The sequence below is a fragment of the Cibotium barometz genome, chromosome 48, assembly GCF_041138505.1.
Source record: "Cibotium barometz isolate CiBa-2024 chromosome 48, ASM4113850v1, whole genome shotgun sequence".
Lineage (NCBI taxonomy): Eukaryota > Viridiplantae > Streptophyta > Polypodiopsida > Cyatheales > Cibotiaceae > Cibotium > Cibotium barometz.
In genome coordinates this window covers 12866368-12888240 of record NC_141093.1, presented here as the reverse complement: position 1 = coordinate 12888240, position 21873 = coordinate 12866368, and the positions used below count along the sequence as shown (strand labels likewise).

General features: G+C 43.8%; 1 protein-coding gene across 4 annotated transcripts in view; it reads right to left on the bottom strand.

Moving 5' to 3' along the window:
- The window catches only part of RCK (DNA helicase ROCK-N-ROLLERS), a 65611-nt gene that overhangs the window by 29804 nt on the left and 13934 nt on the right, over positions 1-21873 (bottom strand). For all 4 annotated transcript variants that reach the window (XM_086785434.1, XM_086785435.1, XM_086785436.1 and 1 more), the window contains 3 exons: positions 10459-10496; positions 9997-10018; positions 9649-9864 (listed from right to left, as the gene is read on the bottom strand). In XM_086785434.1, the coding sequence (XP_086641560.1) occupies positions 9649-9864; positions 9997-10018; positions 10459-10496 (276 nt within the window). The remainder of the gene's footprint in view (positions 1-9648; positions 9865-9996; positions 10019-10458; positions 10497-21873) is intronic.

The following is a 21873-nucleotide window of genomic DNA, read 5'->3' as shown; positions in this document are numbered from 1 at the left end:
TTATGCTAGTTGTAGATATTATACACTTTTGTTGTACCTCAGTAGGAGTGTTTTCCTTTCATAGCTGTTTAGGATTGTTTTAGGATTTTTTTAGTCCTTTTTGTCTTACTTTTGATGAGACACCATCAGCTGTGTACTATGTTTTGGTCTCATAGGCCACTTTGGCCTTTCGCAGATGTTAATATATCTTTCTTTCTTTCTCGCAATGAGGTCCGGACTCCACAGGAAAGGAAAAGCATGAGGCTTCTATACCACCACGGGCGAGAAACCTTTTGGTAATTCCGGGTTTTGGAAATGGACGAGAGAAATGTCCTTAGTGAGGGCAGTTTTGGGTTGGCCACTGATGGGAGCGCCTCTAGCGAGGGCATTCCTTCCCCTAGTGATTCCTATGAGGAGTCGTCAGACTAGAATCTAGTCTAGACATTTTTGTACTTAGTGTTGTGAATAGTCACTACACACTCTTTTGCATTTACTATTGCAAGCCGCGGGCCATGGCTCTTATTTACAGCATGCCGCACACATGTTCACCATTCATGTCTCTTTGTACTAATGGTTTAACTTGTTTCTAGAATCTAGTTTATGACAACTTCTCTAGACTTTCCATCTCTAAATGTGTACAAATATCTATCTTTCAAGTGTTTTTTAAAGTGGACCGTACCTCGATCAAACTTATTTTTCAAAATTTAAAAGTCTCGTACCGGTACCGTTTTTCGTACCTTTGTTTCGTACCTAACAACTATGGATTTGGGAGAAGCTGAATTTTCACTCAAGAGCACCCGCATGCGCCTTGGATGCAGGCCTTGGTGAGATTAGCAGTCTATTACAAGAGGCAACGCAAAGCAAATTGGTTGGCTTCCGAGAGCTAAAGAGGAGTATTCGCAAGAGTCTTGCTTCTGTGCAGCGGCTTCAGGAGAGAGCACCAGATAGCCCATGGATTGAGAGTCAACTGGCTGTTGCCGCCCGTTCAGAGCTCAGATCCATAGAAGAACGGCAGATGATGGAGACAAATACCATGTAGAGCCTCTTTTTGGATGCAGGAGGGAGACAGGGTCACTGGAGATTTCTTTGAGATTGCAGGTCCACACAGACGGAGAGGGTATCTGCCGCCGCAGGTTGCGAGGCCCGGATGGATCCATTGTTACAAACCCCCCTCATGTGAGAGCCATCGTCACAGATTCCTTCAACGCTCTTCTCACGGGTGCTTGGTGTTGGATCTCCAAGCCATAGAGGTCACTCTAGAGTCAGTCCTCTTAACCCACTTGGAGAATTCATCAAATAGAGCATGTCGCAGTCAGCCATAGCAGGTAGTTTCATTACCAAGCATGTAGAGCATTGTAGGTTTATCTATGGGCCAGCCCATAAGGGGCAATAAACAGGCCCTAGCGGACCAGAGGCAGCCAGTCGGCAGCTTGTAGGCACCCCTACCTGAAGTCAGCTAGCACTAGGTGCCTCTTGGCACAAGTCAACCAGTATGGAAGGAGGCAGCAAACAGGTCGGCTAGATGGCAATGTACTGTGTGTCGGCCAGGCCTAGGGACGGCAAAGGCTAATAAATGCAACATTTAATGCTACTAAATAAGTATTTTTTTCCATAAAACAGGCCGGCCCGAAGAGTCTTCTGCAGTTCCTTGGATTGGTGGATACTCAGCCGACATACGATCTTCCTCGTCCTTGCATTGGGAAGTCATTTCGCTTGTTCTCAAGCATCGTACAGCATTCTCCAAAGAAGTAATATAAGCAAACACTCCTGCTTGAGAGGGGGTGCGCTTTTCAGTGGTGGGTAATTGGGACGCAATATTTTGTCGTCTACTTCACTTCTATTCTCTTCTCTCTCTACTTTGTGAATTGGATGCTAAAGATCTCACCACATAGAGGTATAAAGAAGGCCCTATTGTGCATTACCACGATCAACCTCAGTGCATGTAGCACCGGTATCAGAGCATTAGGTTGGTGACCCGACTCCGCTACCTAAAGAAGTGAGAGCATCCGGTGGATGGTAACACTACAGTCCGGAAAAAAACACCCACGCCTCCACCATGTTAGCAGAGACATTGCATCAAGAAGAAGGCCAACAAGAAGTTATGGAGACACAAAGCTTCCAAAGCGACACACCAAAAGAAAGTAAGCACAGAAGAGCTCCTGACAATAATGATGGAGCAAATAAATTCATTGAAGATGCATCTTGCCGCAGAAAAAGAGAAGGCCTCTCAGATCTGGCACAAATGTTCTTCGGTCTGGAGGAACAAAGAAGAAAAGACGACGAAAGACGTAAAGAAGCAAGAAGACAAGTTGAAGAAGAAAAGATGCAAGAACAAAGAAGAAAAGACAACGAAAGACGTGAAGAAGAAAAAAAATAAAAAAAGAACGAGACGTGCGGAGGAACAAAGGGATAAGGAAGCCACACGCAAGTATGAGGAAGACCAAACATCGTCGAGAAGCCGCCGACCGAGAGTTTCAGCAAAGACTCAACTCGGAGGCTATGCAAATCCAACATCAGCAGACGATGGCACAGATTATGGCATCCCTCCCCAAGATGGCTCCAAATACCCCGTCCTCCACCACCCCTACCACCACCGTCATATGAACCTCTCCAAATTTTAGTATGTATGTAAGTGTGATCATGTTTATGTTACTCAGTTCATTCATCAATTTGAAACGCATTTTCCATTATCTAAAATTACAGATCCACAAGACAAAGTCCATGTGGCAGCACCCCAACTCACTGGGAAAGCTATTACTTGGTGGCAACATTGGTCACAACTTCACACAGATCCCCTCACATGCCAATTCCAATTTGATTGGGCTACTTTCGTGGCTAACCTCAAGGCCCGTTTTCTTCCACCACAGTATATGACCAATCTTGAGGACGACTTTTACAAAGTCACTCAAGGTGGTTCCCCTATTTTGACCTATTCCAACAAGGTCATTACCATGGCCCAACAGTTGGGCATATCGGAAGAAGATAAGCTAAAGCATTCATTAGAGGTTTAGATACAAACATTAGGTACCCAGTTCGGAATTTTGAGCCTCAGACTTATGCACGAGCACTGACCCTAGCTCAGAATCGAGAACTGATGCTAAACGGGGGTGAGCCCAAGCAGGTGCAGTCTAATCGTAAGCCCCCCAGCAGCATAATCCTAAGCCGCCCAGCAGCATAATCCTAAGCCCCAGCAGCAGCAATCTATCCTAGCTAAGGAGGCTCAAAACAACAAAGACCAAAAGGACCAAAAGAAAAATTCTCAGGGTCAATCAGGCAATTTTGGGACTAAGTTATAGCTGTCCAATGCATTCAATGCACAAACAGATGGCCAAACAAAATATATAATCAATTGTCCTTTGATGTTCTCAAATCATACTGCCATGACCAGCAATCGAAATGGAAACAATATCTTCCATTGGTTCAAGCAATCCTGAATGAGGTAGCATTTAGTCGCCAGCTCTCATCTCTTTTGATGAGACAGGTATCACCATCTCTAGAGGCCAACAAGACCACCGAAACATTTTCGGAGATCATTGAGTCAGTTAAGGAGCGCCTTGTCAAAGCTCACGAAGCTCATACCAAGCAAGCCAATAAATCCAGGCGAGATGTTAACTTCAAGGAAGGGAATTGGACATATCCCCGCATCATGAAGCAACAGGGCTAGAGCAAGTGGACAAGCATTGTCCAAAGCTTTTATTCTAAAGTTTCGGCCCGTTTCCCATCATTATAAAGTCAAGTGATGTCTCTTTAAAGTAAGTTGCCGAAAAATTGGACTATGCACAATGTCTTTCATGTTTCTTGATTGAAGCCATATGTAGGTCCAACATTGCAAGATGTCTCTGAAGAGCAACAACCAGATATAATCCACGAGGCAAAAGTCATAGAGCCAGAACAAATTGTCCTCCACAAACGGAAGTATGGTTCCGATCAAAGAATAAGACAATTTTATGCAAAGTTCAAGGATCGAGGAACCCATAGAGCAGAATGGCTGGATGAAGAGTTCTTTCAAGAGTACCCCTAGTTATTGGCACCGGGCGGACTACTTGGAAGCCCCAAGTTAAGCAGGAAGGAATGTCATGTGCACCCTGCACTAGGATACACAATGACACACTTGCATGATCATCAATGCAACATTTGTACATACTACAAAATAATACCTTTTTCTAGGAATATTTGTCGTATGCCATGATCCCATTGTGAACCCTTACTCCAAGGACAATCAGGCACAAGCTACGTAGGTCAATCTCCGAGCCATGGAGGTCAGTCTGGAGTCGGTCCTCTTAACCCACTTGGAGAATTCATTAAATAGAGCATGTAGCAGTTCCATAGCAGGTAGTTTCATTAACAAGCATGTAGAGCATTGTAGGTTTATCTATAGGCCAACCCATAGCATGGCCAGCCTATAAGGGACAATAAACAAGCCACTATTGGGCACTGATGACGTTAGTGGGGATGCCGTAGTCTCTAGTCCATACTACACATAATGGAGTTGATAGTTATATAGTCTTGTGGGTTGACTACCATGAGTATATAACACACACGTTCCTAAAAGGTGAATTTGGGCCTGGATTCATCTAGGTATATAATTCAGCATGCAGATTTCACATTGTGAATTTTTCATCCGAGTTGCGGCCAGTTGATATTGTGCTTATTCTTTCTATCTTTAGCGGTGCATTTGCCCTATCAACTACTTATTTGCTATACTAATTCTTTCTATTTTTGCTACTTCCCTTAGTGCTAGGCGTCATTATGGCTGAGTCTTCCCTACATCTCCGAAGGTTTGACAAAAACTCAGTACGAAGGCCTTGTGTGAATATATGCTCGTGTGTGTGTGTGTGTGTGTGTGTGTGTGTGTGTGTGAGAGCATATCTTGATACAGAGTTCTACACCCACTATTGGGCACTAATGACGTTAGAGGGGATGTCATAGTATCTAGTCCATACTATGCATGATGGAGTTGATAGTTATATAGTCTTGTGGGTTGACTACCATGAGTATATAACATACATGTTCCTAAAAGGTGAATTTGGGCATGTTCCTGGATTCATCTAGGTATATATATATATATATATATATAAACCATAGGGGACCAAAGGTAGACCGTAGCCAGTCGATAGCCTGTAGGTAACCCTACCTGGAGTCGACCAGCACTAGGTCCCTCTTGGAACCAATCAGCCATCATTGAAGGAGGCAACAACAGGTCGGCTAGATGGCAATGTCTCGACCAAGCCTAGGGACAGCAAAGGCTAATAAGCGCAACATTTAATGCTGCTAAATAAGCATTTTTTGTCAATAAAACAAGCCGACAGCCTCTCGGATGGACCGACCAACAACCTAAAGTCATATAAAAGCATGTGCATCAAATCATCATTCATCATTCAGTATTCAGCAAAGTGTTCAACAGCAAAGTTAACAATCAACATCTTTTCCTCTCCAAGCTATCAATGAAGCTCCTCTTCAGCATTCAGCCAGCATATGTGCAATCCTACAACTATCTGGACTTGCATAAGTGGCCCAAAGTGTCTTCTACAGTGCCTTGGATTGGTGGTTACTCAGCCGACATACGGTCTTCCTCGTCCTTGCGTTGGGCAATCACATCGCTTGTTCTCAAGCATTGTACAACATTCTCCAAAGAAGTAATATAAGCAAATACTCTTGCTTGCAGGGGGGAACCCTTCAGTGGGTAATTCTGGCCCAGTACTGTGTCGTCTACTTCAATGGGCAATTGAGACCTATATGTGCAGTCCTACAGCTATCTGGACTTGCATAAGTGGCCCGAAGAGTCTTCTGTAGTGCCTTGGATTGGTGGATACTCAACTAACGTACAATTTTCCTCGTCCTTGTGTTGGCAGTCATATCGCTTGTTCTCAAGCATTGTCCAGCATTCTCCAAAGAAGTAATATAAGCAAATGCTCCTGCTTGCAGAGGAGGGGGGGGGTGCTTTTCAGTGGGTAATTGGGACCCAATACTGTGTCGTCTACTTCACTTCTATTCTCTTCTATCGCTCTACTCTGTGAATTGGATGTTAAAGATCTCACCACATAAAGGTATAAAGAAGGCCCTGTTGTGCGTTACCATGATCAACCTCAGTGCATGTAACACCTGCAGGACCAGCCCAAAGACTGCCCCAATTGCCTCCAACAACGGCCAATAAGTGACTACCTCATAAAGTGATGTAATGCCCCATATTGTCTGTGAGGCTACCCTAAAGGCGTTCATTTAGCCACATGCCCGAGGGGTAGTGTCATAAGCTTTGCAAAAGTCCACAAAGCAACAATAAACCCAAGGTGACTGTGATATGGCCTCCTCAATAATAGCCCTCAGTGTGAAAATATGATCCAATGTGGAGTATGTCCTCCAAAAACCCAACTCCCCCATGTCCCTATAACCATGTCACTTGATAGGGTTGGAAACGGAGCGGTGTGTGGAGGGAAAAGAGTTTTTGGTGTGGGGTTGTGCAAGATGGTGGTTATGAGAGAAAGAAAGATATATTAAGTGTCTACTAAAGACCCAATGGGCCAATGAGTCCAAAGTGATACAATAATGTCCATGACATATCTCTTCATGGAATGGAAAATGAAATAGAACAAATCATATACTCTCTCACTGGAGTGATACAAACTGTCCATGGAACTCTCATCATGGAATACTAGGAACATGAAACATAAGAGGAGCATCAGCCCCTAATAAATGGTATACCACTCTCCAAAATATCAAGCATGGGGCTAATGAGTATGGCCGAGAGGTCTCCCTCAGCTATGTCACATGGAAAGGTAGCTCGATGGCGATGGAGCATGTCCTGGATCTAGAGCGCAGGGAGGAGAGAGAGAGAGAGAGAGAGAGAGAGAGAAATGAAATGAAATGAAATGATATATTAACGTCTCTAAGAGGCCATAATGGCCTATGAGACCAAAGTGATACAATGCTATCCATGGTATGTCTCATCACGGAAAAGAAAAACAAAACTTTAAACAAGTACAAATAACTTAGCTCTTTGAAAGTAGAGGCTAATACAATGATCATCATGGGGAAGTACATGGGATATAAGCACTAGTACAAGAGACTCTCATCATGGACTACATGAGAATACGAAGCATGTGGGGGATATCGTCCTCCAATAGAGGGTACAACTCTCTCAAGTATGTCGAGCATGGGGTTAGTGAGTATGGCCGAGAGGTCCCCTTCTGTCACGGTATGTGGGAAGGTGGTGTGATGGCGGTGGTGCATGTCCTAGATCTGGAGTTGATGGGAGGATCGTGGTTGGTGTCCCATGGGATAGGGACACCGGGTACGTCAAAGCACGCAAGCCCGTTGAATAATAAAAGATAAAACTTATTTCACAAAATTTAATAAAATTTTGCCATAACCCCCTTTGTATGGCTGACCATTTTTCAACTTTTTCTATCCTCAAGTTACTTAAAAATTATCCTAAATGGTTTAAAGCATCCTAAACTAATCAAATTTCACTTTTAAAAGAGAAACAATATGAAAAGTTTAATTCTAACAATTTGATTACTTATCAAGGATAAAGAAAGGCTGAATTTAAGAATGAAGAGAGGAGGAAAGCCTTTCCAACAAGGCATAACATCATTTTTTCATTTTAAAAAAAATAAAAATTAAAAAACCATTAAAAGAAATAAAGAAAAAGTAAGATTTCTAACTTACATGAAGTTCTGTGATCTTTCATTTGGCACTCTTTTATAATAAAACAAAATATCCAATATGCATCTTTCTATGCATAGAATTTAAATCTAATGAAAATCACTCTTTTATAATAATAAAAATATCCAATATGCATCTTTCTAAACATGAAGTGACTTCTTGAGGATGGGGCGGAGCTGAGGTATCCTGTGGTGGACCACTGGCTGGCAAGAAAGGAGGGGTTGTAGTTGTGGCTGACACTCTCTTAGGAGTGTATCTCTGTGTCTGCGAAGCTCCAATAGAAAGAGTCCCAGGCAACAGTGGTCCGGGAAGTCGTGATCTTGGTTAATGGGCCAAAACCGTCGCGGAAGAGACAACGTCCCGTAGATCTCATAGTACACTGGGAAGTGACAGGAATAGTGCTGCTATGTCTCGACCCCTTTGTGGCACAATCTGCAGATCCTCTCTTCCCGAGGTCTCCATATGAGCTCTCCATCTCTGAATATGCACTCTGCCCGCCTTGTCTCCACCCGCAGGCAGTGGGAAGATACCCATAGATGGCCAATCGCGATCCGCATGGCATGTGACATGTGAATACCCAGGTAGCCTGTCGCTGCTGGATGAAGCCATCCTCTGTAAGCCTGAGGAGATGATCTCTGTAGAAGTGCATCTTCGGTGAGACCTCCGAAGGTGCAATCCATAAGCTGTGTATCTGGAGGCTAAGGACGTCGAACCAGATAGTCTAGTTAACATCCTCATGTGAGAGCCGGAGAAAAGGGGAGTCCAGGCTGTATTGAAGAGGTGGGAGGTCCATCTAGAGCCGGTGTCCTGAGAACCAAGTGAAAACTCGAGCATAGCCTGCTCCAGTGCACCCTCAAGTGCAAGCTATCGTGAGGACTCCAGGGCAAGCCTCGGGTATCTTTGGGGGCTTATGCTAATGTGGTGGAGGTAGGTGACAGTCTGAAAAAGTGCGTCTACCACCATCGGGCTGCAGCGATCTCTGCCTGAATGATCGCATGTGGGACCGATGCTTTTCTGCGAATCATGAGAGAGAACATCGTGACCTGGGACCTCTCCACATGCTGCCAATCCCAGCTGGTCCCCAGAAAGGTGCTCCATACATCAAGGCCAGTGTGAGGAGGCTAGAGAGAGAGAGAGAGAGAGAGAGAGAGAGAGAGAGAGAGAGAGAGATGAAATGAAATGAAATGAAATGAAATGAAATGAAATGAAATGATATATTAGGCCATAGTGGCCTATGAGACCAAAACTGAGAGTACCTCTGAAGTTAGTGTCTCATCAAAGAGAACAACTAAATGAGACTAAAAAGTACAATAAACTGATTGTCCTACAGTTATAAGAACAGAACTGTAAGACTCCGAGATGATACTGAGTAGAAAATACTGGAAATACTGAAAAATGTATATCAAGTAGATGTATGTATGCTGATCAGTTGGAGTGTTGCCCTCTCCTTAGATCAAGTATCTCCGCCATGGGGCTGTCTAGAATGGAGAGGTCGTAGAAGCGAGGTAGGCGCCTCCGATGCCGAGCAATAATGGCTCTGATCTGGCGATGGTGAGGATGCCGTGGTTACAATGATAGAGAGAGAAATGAAATGAAATGAAAAGGCCAAAATGACCTATGAGACAAAAGTTACAATCAAAGGTCTGATACAAGCTGTCTGTGGAACAAGAATAAGAATAGATAGGGAAAGAGCACCTAAACTAAAGAAGGGGGGGGGGGGGGGGGGGGGGGGGGGGGAGGGTGTGTCATCAGAGAAACTCTCGCATGGGATGCAGTAACATGAGGCCAATCTCATCCGAGGTAAAGTGCCTGGTAGGCCCCTGCTGGTGCCTGGCTATGATCAGCTGTATCCTCCTGTGCATACGAGATCTCCTGCAGACGCACAGGTTCATGCACCAGTTTCACCAGCAAAAAAGAGGGGGATACATCTTTATGCAGACTAGAACCTTACCTTCGAGGGAACCTAAACAACACTACAAGCTTTCACCACAGTGTGTTACGGTTTACCTGCATTTTTTATGCATGTCTGCATGTGTTTGTCATTGAACGATAGTGCAGCAACTTGCAGCCTTTCGAACTGTTCATATGAATGAAGAAATGGATTTTTTAATCCAGGCTTCTTGGAAACGTTATCTGAAAGGGTCAGAGCAGCTTCTTGGGCCCCTTTTCTTGTTGAGCAAAACACTAGCGCTGCTTTTCCTTTTGAATGTTGCATCAAAATGTCTGAGAACACGTAAACATATTGTTAACAGTATGCCATGTTGAAGACCCATAAAGCAGTAGAGTTATGTGGAATTAAAAAGTCAAAGCTGGATAACAAGCATGAGACTAGTGAAGAGTTATGTAAAGACTTACCAAAAAGGAAATTTTGTAGCCTCTATCGTTCGTATGAGCACAATACCATGTAAAAGAAAACGATTTCAGAGGTAATCATCTGACTAGATAATATTACACAATACAAAACAATTAGCTTGTCTAAATAGACAGATGCAACACTGCCCTTGCCCAAGTGGCTATCGCACTCCACTCCCCAGAAGGGAGAGTGAATTCAAACCCCAACACCTATGTATGCAAGTGCACATCTGCGTAAGTGTGTCCATGTGTCTATATTAAACTCACAGGATACATGCAAAATCAGAATCTACATACAGGATAAATAATTCATGAACATACTTTGCCACGTGGTGTGACGACCTAAAAAATTGACATCTCTAACCAGTCAAAACATTTAAAGTAGACTTACTGACTGAGCATACAGGTGATTAGTCTAACTTGGCATTCAACATGTTAGCTTACAATGCAAGTGTAAGTGATTACCCTTTCAAATAGAAAATCATTCTTAGCAGGAGCATACCCTGATAAAAAACCAAATAGAGAAATACGGCATCAGGACCACCATTCAAGGAACATTGCTTGATAAATTTGACTAACAAAAATAGCCAGCTACAACAAAGAGACACACAGACAAAGATGTACCTGGCCAAAATAATGATTGAAAACAAAAAAGCTCATATGCTATTCAATTGTTTAGGCTAGGAATTCCAACAGAAACTATTAGTTGGAATTCCTAGCCTAAACAATTGTGCTGTCTCATCCACTTTAGAGAGCGGTGTTTCCTTCTTGTTTCATGCACTATATGGAGAGGCAAGCACTGCCAAATCTAAGATAAGAGTACTCGTTTAATGGCCTCAATGAATGACTGATTGATCATTGAAACTTGGAGGGAGAAGCAGAGAATTGTAGATTCTCCTCGACCCCCCTCAACAGCTTGAGGAGTGCATTTCTCCAACACAAACATCATGCAATCAATCTTCATAAAAAGCATCATTGTGGAGGCTACATATTTGTAAAGACACTCATCAGAGGATATAGTGATATGCTGAATGGTGACATGTTCCTCAGCCTCATGGCCCAAGAGAAAATGTGTTCATCCTTTTTGTCACATGCATGCCTAGGCATGGCAATACGTAGACATGGATCCCAGCATCAGCCGGTATCTTGGTCAGATAAGAGGCTAGATACAGGCAAATTGGATCAGTTTTGGAGGCCCTAATAATGCTCAGACGTGCCCAAGACATGTGCCCATGGATGGGAGTCGGGAAAGCTTTGGGGCATAGTATGCACACATTTTATGAAGTTTTTTATGATGTTTTTGGACTTGAAAGGTGCTAGCTGACCTGAATCCAACCAGCACATGAGCCAACCATGAACCCTATATAAAGGAAGTATCAACCCTCATTCAAGAATCTCTCGGATGTTGGCAAGAACCCCCGCATCATAGAGGCAGCCCAAGGCAGCTCTAAGTAAGAATGCAAGCATCTAGAGAGCACGACCAAAATATGGATTCAGTGTTAGAATTTGTCAATCTCATTGTGACGTGGGATCTGGACCTTTTATTGGCGCCTATGTATTTCTTCTCATTTATGCTAGTCGTGGGTCAGTCAGCCAGCTCCATGGGGGCAATCGTCTAGTTCTTGGCCTCCTTATATAAAGGCCTTCCCTTCTCACTTGTCATTCAACACTCATTCACAGGCATATGCTCTACACCTATCTGCTAGCTGGTATTGCCATTGTAAAGCCTCTTGCTACATAATAAAAATGTTCATTGTCTGATATATATCTCTCTGCCTCTCTCCTTCTCTCTTATGTTTTGCTTCCGCATTGTGCAACTTTATCATGGTATCATCGCCCAGGTTTCTTGCTGATCCGGCCCTCCTCCTCGCTTCTTTCTAACACCTTGCTGCTGTCCTCTCTCCTCCATCTGCGTTTTTCTGGAAATCACCCACCTGGAGGCTTCATGTGGCTGTCCAGCTTTGCGTTTTCTGGTGGAGTGTTCTGCACTTGTGTCTTTTGGTGGAGTTTGGAGCAGGTGAGGTGGCTGGTTGCTATGTTTACAGTAGTGTTTTTTGCAAGTTTAGGGCCTCCTCCTTTAGCATTTTTCCGAGTGCTTTCCTCTTCGTGGCCAGTATCTGACCCCTAGGTACCTGGCTGCCCATATGTTCCTTTTTCTACCTTGTGGCGCTTCGTTTCTGGAGCTTGAAGGTGGCTACATTTTCTTCACTGCCGGATCAGTGTTTTCTACAGTGACGCCCCTTCTTCATCAGCATTTTCTCTTCTAGTGCTCCTGCCCTATGTTGTCCTCACGGAGTTCAAGGTGCAATCTAGAGGGGGCTTCGTTGGTGATCGGTGGGCTGCTTTTACAGCTTGGATTGCAGCGAGAGGTATGTTTCTTGCTTGTAGTGCAGCCCGACAAATGGCTCTTGCGGTTCATCTTCTTCCCCGGCTTCCCTCCCCTCCCAGTGGGTGTTTCTTAGAGGAATTTTATTGACTGTTTTGCTGTTGTCCAGCCGCTCTCTATCTCAAGTTTTTGAGGAGGCTGATTGGTCCATGTGGTTCCTGCTGCTCGAGAAGTTTTGGAGATTGGAGTGCTGAGATCATCGGTGGCACAAAGGCTTTCTTGCGGATGTTTGCTATTGCCGTGGATATGGGTCCCTCTTGGAGGAGGAATCTGTCCTTGTTTCTATGGAGAAGGTAAGGTTCCCTCCTAGTGGACAAGATCAAGCACTTGTTGTAGTGCAACAAACATGACGAAGTCACTGCTACTCTTGTGAAAAGAAGGGTCATCTGGCCAAGGATAACAATACCGAAGGTAAAGCCCAAGCCAAGATCAAGTTCTCAAAGAAGGACAATGATCATATACACGATGATGACTCTGATAATTCTAGTGACTCTAGGGCTCCCAGGGCGCTTCCGGCTCAGGAGGACCAAGATGGTCTGCTTCTCTAGTTATACAAATAGTTTCCCCCTATGTGCTTTCAGCCAGAGGAGGCTTGTGGGCAGGAGAGGGGACTATCACAAGCCCTGACTTTTTGTGCATGGGACCAATGTGTCCAAGTTCCAAGAAGGTAAAAATATCTAGCAAGACAAATCTATTTTTGGAGCTATGGACTAGAATCTAGATGTGTTCCAAGTCTATTGCTTGGTGTAGCAAAGATTATGGACTGGATAAGTTCCAAGTTCATTGTTCGTGTCACCATTTGGACATTCTCTGCGCTTCAAGTTTATGGACGAGTTCCATAAGATGGACTGGCATGGTCGAAAACTTGTTGTCAACACCAAGAGCCAGTAGGTTGGCTATGTAGGCTGTGGATATTGATCCACACCCATATCCAAAATATAGTACCATGGGTTACTAGCTAAATGAAATGGAAAACTGTTCCATGGTGCATTCTTGCATTGCATCTATGCATGTAAGGTTTTGAACCTATTTTTGCATGAACTGTTTTGTTGCATGCGTGAATTGTACGTGTAGTTCATGAGTTGGGGACGCCCTCTTGTGATCCGTGAAACTGTCTTCTGACCTCGCTTGTAGGATGTAGACAAGTGGTAAGTATACTACTTTACTCTATGTCGCTCATTTCATGAGCAAATGGTAAATTTTTCTGTTTTACAAGTCCACACTTTAATAAGTGTGTCCATCCAAGTTATAAGTGAGTTTGGGCGTCCACACTTCATTAAAGTTCGGACGGACAATTCACAATTTCCACTCCCAATCGGACAAGCACATATTTAGGCGTCCTTTTCAGCATGTTATGAGCTTTGGGCGGCCTCCCACATGTCAAGAGGAGGGATGGTTTGGACGGGTGGCCCAATAGACACCCTCCACTCATCCTTTACATGTTGGGAAAGCTTATCTTCCCTCTCTCTCCTCTCTCTAGAAGTGGACACCAACCATATGGGAGCTTCTCTTTTGACACACACACTTATGGGAAAGCTGATTTTCTTCTTTTTCATGATTTCCATAGCCATGAAAGCTTGAGAAATCTTGTCTTCTACTTATTTAGTCTCCATATGATCACCAATTTATCGGAAAGCTGATTTTCTTCTTTTTCATGATTCCCATAGCCATGAAAGCTTGAGAAATCTTGTCTTCTACTTATTTAGTCTCCATATGATCACCAATTTGCAAAATTCCTCTTCTATTCATGAATATGGAGCCTCCTAAGTATTCTATCACCCCCAAATTTTCTGTAAACCCTAATTTACAAAAATCCTAATTCTATTAAAAAACCCTCATTTTGGGACAACCATAGTACATCTATAGCCCTCTGCTTTGGGCATCTTTTACACCCAAAAGCCCCAATTTTGGAGTCCGAATATTTGCTGAAAAACCGTAATTTACAGAAACCCTAATTTCAACCGGGAGTAGAAATGGACCCCTAGAAGCGTGGACATCAACCATACGATGGTCCTGCTCAAATACAAGAAGCAGAATTGCGGTAAGAGCTCATTTAAGATCTCTTTCACTTACTCAAGATCCGAATACTAGTCATTATGATCCAATGTCTCGGTCTTGGCACACACAATGTTTGTGTATGGATGCCAATGGAGATTTGATTAGCTATAAGGGATCGAGGAGTGAGACGATGAAATCAATGAAAGCTATGGAACCAATCAACAACTATGTTTGCAATGCTGTTTTCATTTGCAAGAATGCTTATGGACAATTTGTCATGTACACCTTCCTCCTTCGAAAGGAGTGCTAATCTAGAGCGATTAGCTAAGGTTCCGACGAGAAGGAGAGCGAGAACTAGTCCGGAGAGACAGGCGAGTCTCTTGGGTTATGTACCAAACAGAGAGCTCGGGGATGGACCCTTCACAACCACTTGACGTTAATTCATTTGGGGGTAATAAAGTTCATCGAGAAGAAAAGTACAGACACTGCTACATTGACGATGAGTACCTACTCTACAAAGGTAGAGTTAGTGTACCAACTATTGGTGACTTTCGACGCATTGAAAGTCATGATAGCCCTGAGTGTTGATCATCTCGGGATACAAAAGGCCTATGTACTAGTTAAAAGACCGTTTTATTAGCCAAGTTTGTTTAAGGACGACGGACGTCAAAGACTGTGCTGAAATGCAAAAAGTGTCAAGTCAATAAACATGAGCGCCTCAAGGTTAGAGGTTTGCTACATCCATTGGATATTCCCAAAGAGAAATGGAAAAGTATTTCCATGGATTTTATCACTAGTTTACCTAAAACGACTCGAGAGAATGATTCGGTTTGGGTAGTGGTTAACAGATTGACCAAGATGGTCAAATTTATACCTATTGAAAAGGAGGTGAAAACTCCTAAGTTCGCTAGGTTATTTATCAAACATCTCTACAAGCCTGCCCGCAGATATAGTTTCGAATAGAGATAAAAAATTTGATAGTCACTTTTGAAGGGAAGTCTTAAAAAAGTTAGACACTACTCTGAGTATGAGTCCTGCTGATCATCGGTAATCTGATGGCCAAACTGAGAGAGTCAACCAAGTGTTAGAGGACATGCTTCGAGCATATATGTCAGTAAAAAGCAATTCAATTGAGAGTAGAACCTACCCCATTTGAAATTTTCTTATAATAGTTCGAAACATTCGACGACTGGATTTAGTCCATTCATGTTAATGTATGGTTTCCAGATGACATCTCCTATGGCCGTAGGACTACAAAAGGAGAAGATTCAATCTGTCAAGGATTTTGACATGCAAGATTTGCTAAAAGTAGCAAGAGATAGCATTTGTAGTACACAAGGTCGTGCAAAAACGTACATTGACAAGTGTTACAAACCCTGTGTCTTTCCCTTTGGACAACAAGCAAGTGGGCACGGGCATGGGATGGACAAGTGTGAGAGGGGACAAAAAGGATTTTAAAGTTTATAAGGTTTAATAAACCTTTGAAGGCTCAAAATATTATTATATTTATAAGCATGCGTTTTGCTGTTGCTTTTGGCATTTTTTATGAAAAGCTTATCACCTCTTTATAAAGGGCGAAGAGTGGCGGATTGGAGAGCAGGTCGCCGTGTGGATCATCATCGTGTGGCATGGCGCATCCCCTTGAAGTGGTCACCGTGTGGAAGAAAGGGCGCTACTGTGCATGGGCTACAGGTGTGCAAGTGCTGCGCATGGGCTTCAGGCAGGGCTGCTGTGCACATAGGCTACAGCCAGGCGGGCTACAGCCAGCAGAGGGCGCCTGGCTGCGCATAGGCTACAGCCAGGCGGGCTACAGCCAGCAGAGGGCGCCAGGTGGCTGCGCATGGGATACAGCCAGCAAAAGCGACCAGGTGGCTGCACATAAGGACTGCAGCCAATCGGGCAGCCAGGCAGGCGATCAGATGGCTGCGTGTATGGGCTACAGGGTGCTGCTGCACATGGAAGACCAGGGCTCTGCTGCACTAGGGCTACAGCCAACAGAGGGGCACCAGGCGGCTGGCGGGGCTATAGCTAGCAACGGGCAGCCAGGCAGGCGTCAGGCAGGAGATTCTCTGCAAAAGCCAGGCGGGTGTCAGGTGGGAGGCTCTCTACGCCAGGTGGTTGTACGTGTGGAAGCAGCCAGTCGGGCAGTGTTCTGCAGCGTGGACCAAATTCAAAGTACAATCTTCTCTCTCTTCTCTTCGCGAGTAGAGGAGTGCACAGCCGATGATGGAAGCAAGGTGGAGACTAGAGATCAGTTTCTCTCTCTCTCTCTCTCTCTCTCTCTCTCTCTCTCTCTCTCTCTCTCTCTCTCTCTCTCTTTCAGTGGATTACAGGCCCTGGTACGTGGATATTGTTCTCTCTTACATCGTGGATTGCAGACCTTGTTTTACGAGATTGGGATACAGAGGATCAAGTTAAGATGCACAGGATGATGTTCTTGGAAGAGATGTGTGTTGCTCTTTATCTTGGACTTATGTGTATTCAGGGATTGCTTGACACGTCCTATATCTTTCTCTCTCTAGGTTTTGGCAACCGTGTTTGGATGGTATATCTATCATGGAAACAAAACATTGGTTTTTCGAGAGGAAACAGGACTTTGGTATCGAGGAAACAGGCCTATGGTTTATGGATACAGGTCTATGGTTTATCAAATACAGGTCTTTGGTTTCAGGTGGAAAACATGTCTTTGGATTCATGTGAGCAGGTTCTAGTTTTCTCGAGGTTACATGCAAGCTGTGACTATAGGAAGGTCATATGGTTTGGTACAGCCCTACTGCTATTTGGAAAAGGTTGTGGGATCCATGGTTGAGATGGAGAAGACCTTTTCAAGCAAGGAGGTGTTGTACATGTGTGCCTTCTCTATGGAATGCTTTGCTGTATTAGCGAGAGTTCTTATTGGGAAAGTCCTGGGTGAAAAGCTATACAGGATCCTATTGGTAGAGGATTCGACAAGTTGTACTTTGTACTCATATTTGATCAAGTAAAGAAATACCGCAAGGGGGGCCACTGCGTTTTGGGACCAATCGGTGTCCTTGTACTATTTGCAGGAGCACTCTAGCTCCCCCTATTTGTTTTACTTTTCCAGGTTCCCATGGGTGATAAAGTGTTTTATGTGCGAGTGTTTGTTCCACCGCCCGTCATATTTCTAAAGGCCGGTTTCAGACAAGAGTGGTAGATAAGTGACCTTTGAAGAGAGTGACTTTGTTTTCTTGAAAGTCCCTACGATGTCGAAGACTCACGAGACAGGAAAGTGTCAAAAGCTTTCTCCTAGATATTGCGGTCCGTTTAAAATCCTTAAGAAGATTGGTAGCGTAACATACAAACTTGAGTTGCCGGCGAGCTCTCAAGTACATCTTGTTTTTTATTTCAATAGACTCCAAAAAACCATTAATCATAAGGAGAACATAATTATTTCTAACGTTTTGGTGGAACTTCTTGAACCACCGTCTCTTCCACATGAACCCGAGAAGATTCTTGAATTTAGAGAATGGAAGACCAGGCATAAAGTGCACCGAGAGGCACTTGTTAAGTGGAAGAATAGAGAGGATGAAGCATCCACATGGGAACACTTGAGTACGCTTACCAAAAACTTTCCAGAGTTTGCTTTCGCGGATGAAAACTCTTCTTAAGAGGGGAGTAATGTCACGTAGTCAGTAATGAATACGTGGGTTCCCATATCGGGATGGAGCTCGACCGGTTGACGAGATCGCATGCCGAAGCGTAAGCAGCGAGTGCTACCAGGGTTTAGAGGTGAGGGTGCCCAAGGCGGAGTCCCATGGACCATATGCATGGTAGTTAGGAAACGTGTTTCCTACGGGGAAGGAAACATGAGGAAACGCGTTTTTTTCAAGCAAATTTTTTGACTTTTTTGTTTGCCCCAACTCTAACGCTGAAATCTGTGGGACTCTTTTGATAAAGCTTTTTCTGATTTCCATGTGCCGCTTTCCGTCATCAAGGCTGATTTATTTTGTATTGTTTATGGGCATTGGGCCATGACTGTTGATTCATCATGATTCATGTGACATGAACACTTCAAACTTATAAGTTTTAACCTATGTAGTGTCATGTATGGGTTTTTTTTTTTTTGGTGGCATGGAATGATGGATGATTGGATCATGGATCATGGATAGTGGACCATGGTCTTTGAATCATGATCATTTGACATTGATGATGGATGATTATATGGTTTTTGTTATTTGTGATTCAAAGACTATAGGCTTCAAATTGATGTTTCCATGTATTCTATGCATTTAGTGTTATTTTTACATATTTTATACAATATATATTTGAAATTTTGTACATGCAAAAACCTGTATGCAGGAAACTTGTAGGAAACTTTGGGCTGATTTTACGAAACCCGTTTGAAACGCATTTGAAACTTTTAGGAAACCCGGTTCAAACAACCCCCTAACTACTACGACCATATGTGGACAACCAAGCCCCTATATATCCCGGCAATGAGGATAGCTTTCCTCATTCCCTCTTCAACTGGGTGGTGATCCAAAGCTTTGCTCCTTCAAGTGCATAAGTGTGTCGTAGTATGCATGCATAACATACGAGGTGGGTAAGATCGTGCACAGGGAGAAGAGAGAGGTGACATAAGTGTGCATGGGGTGGCCAAGTTTTTCAAAAAAAAAAGGCAAGGCCGAGCCTTATGTTTTAAAGCTAACCGAGCAGCTTTTATAGAATAAAAAAAGCAAGGGGCCACAATTTTTTATTAAAGCAATGGGCCAGGCTTTTATTTTCAAGCTAGGAGGCTACCCTTAATTAAAAAAGGGGGCTCATCTTTTGAATCATTATAGCTGAAAGCTTCGATAGCTTTTTGGAGCCATCTTTTTTTCATATAAAAAGCACGGGCTAAGCTTTTTTAAACATAGGGTGGCTTTTTAATCCCGCTAGTGTTATAAAAGGCTCTTCCTACCTCATTAATCCTCACAATTTTTCAAGAATCTCTTCAAGGTGTGGGTGCAAGCTAATGCTATAATCAACACTTTGTTTTCAAAGTCTCTACCGTGTGGGATTTTTGCCTTGTCCATGAACCCTCCCATCTACCCTAAAAGCTTTTCTTCTAACCTTTCACTTCTTTTCAGCCCATGACCCGTCACCTTTTCGTCATTCCTTTTCTCCAGAGTCCAAGTTAGCACACTTGATTTCATAGATATATGAAGTCAGTGGATAGTAATTACGTGAAGTCAGTGGATAGTAATTACGTGAAGTCATCCGGCAATAACGACGTAGAGTCGATCGGTGATAATCACTTTGAGCAAGTGAAGCCATCGGGATTGCTAGGATTTTACCCACCACCAGCACTAAGGCTAGAGGATAAACAAGAGTGCATTATCCTGGATCTCTTGAGGGAGAGAGCATTGGGCCCAAGCTTGATGGGTGCTCCATGCCTTTGCCTACCGATGACCGTGGGGTTGTCAAGTAGTGCCAAGAGGCTTTTGCTAAGTGGGATTCAAATTTTGATTCGCACAAGCATTGGTGGGTCTAGGAATGGCTCAATTGTCTTGACTTCACACACCCTAAGTCGTGACGTTTATTTTCAAGTAATCATGTGGATTCTCGATGGGGTGTAACCCATGGACATGTTAGAGGTGGAATATGTTATAACCATTGTTCTTTAGGATCTCTGTTAATGGGATTGTGTGGACTTTTGGTAATCTTTGGTTCATTCCAATTTGGTGGGGTGAAAAGTAGCTGGAAGTCATATGTTTTCTTCAAGATGTTCGAGGACATGAGCCATACGTAGAAATTGATGGAAAGTCTTATGCTTGCCCTAAAGTAGACATGAGCACCTACCGGTTACAATCTCCGTTCAGTCTTAGATGAGGATAAGACAGGGGAGGTCTTGTGGCTAGAATATTGGACTAGAGGTACATGACACTAGGGCTTGTTTGTACATTAAGTGGACTAGGATTTTCTGGAAACTAATGCAAGACACCATTTTGTGTGAAAGATGAGTTGTGTTGTAGGTATGTGCTAGGGTTGTGATGGTAGAGCTTGTTGCAATTTAATACTCAATGTCCTATTGGGATTCAATTCTTAGATGAGAGTTGGATTAATTGGGTCTTTGTAGCAAGATCTAGAAGAGGAGTCTTACATTAACCAAGTGTTACGTACCTAGTGCTAATCCTTGAGATTAGTGGCCTAATCCAACAAGGTTAGGAGAGACTTGGGATTAGGAGAAAGCATGCTAATAAGGTTAAGAGCTTAGTTGGAACGTGGAGACTTGGAGGGTTCACACGTGCGCTGGAGACCTGGAGGGCACTAGAAAGATGAGGTGTAGTTAGCTAAGAGCTTATAGTTAATAGGCCAAGGGCTAATAATGGCTTAAAGCTTATAAATAAAGCACGAAAGCTTATAATTAAAGCAAGGGCCTACATAAGTAACCTTGGGGGCACTTATGAGTTATTAAGATATCCACGCAGTAGACAAGAGGGCTACCGGAGGTGAGCAAGACCTCTTGGCCATGGAGCTGTAAGGTGGGTGGTTTGGCCTAGTGGTATGGGACGCTAGATTGGAGCCATCGATACCAAGCAGGCTCGCAGCAATTAGACCTCATGCTCAGAGGTGGTTCGAGGCACTGAACCTACGGTTGGGTGGTGAGTCACTAGCCACAATCTATCGCAATCATGCCATGTGTACGATGTCAAGTCTATGAAACCTCGTTAAGGTCAGATAATCCTTGGGCGTGGTCTATGAAGACCTTACACATACCCTCTTTTTGGCTAAACGTCCTTAGCCTAAGGGGGGAGTGCCCGATATCAAATAAAGTTAAGTGTGGGCTGCCCCAACACTTGGCAGTGTTTCCATTCATGGCCAACCAACCTCCTCTCTCTTCACCTTTGGAGGTAAGCGCCTCTTTCTACACACACCACGAAGCATACCCACCTACTGCACAACCTGATACAAGCTGATCACATGAACACATCCACACAACAGGTACGAAAGCTGTATGGACACGTCTGAACATGCCATATGACCAGCCAGAACTCCTAATCTGCAGTCAGAAACCCTAAAATGCTGTCTGAAATCCTAAAATCAGTTTCAGAGCAGTTTTCATGCCCAAAAAATGGTGGAAAACCCTGTTTTGCTGCAGCTGAAATCCTAATCTGGTTCTGTGGAGTCTGAACCAGTTCCACACGGAGCCCACATCAACACACTTGAGCCTCAGATTGCCCAGGAAGGCATATGATTGAAGATTTGGTTCATTTGGTGTCCCAGCCCTGGTGAAAGAAGCTGTGAAGACCATCCAGCTTGGTGCGACTGGAGGTTGCTTGTGAGATCCACACAATGGATGTTGTGTGATACTAGGCAGCCTCTCAGCCTCTGTGAAGCTCCCCCAAGACCTAGTGGGAAGCTAGGAATCTCCCCTTGCCTGGGGCCATAGTAGTTAGGGGGTTGTTTGAAACGGGTTTCCTAAAAGTTTCAAACATGTTTCAAACGGGTTTCGGAAAATCAGCCAAGTTTCCTACCTACAGGTTTTTGCATGT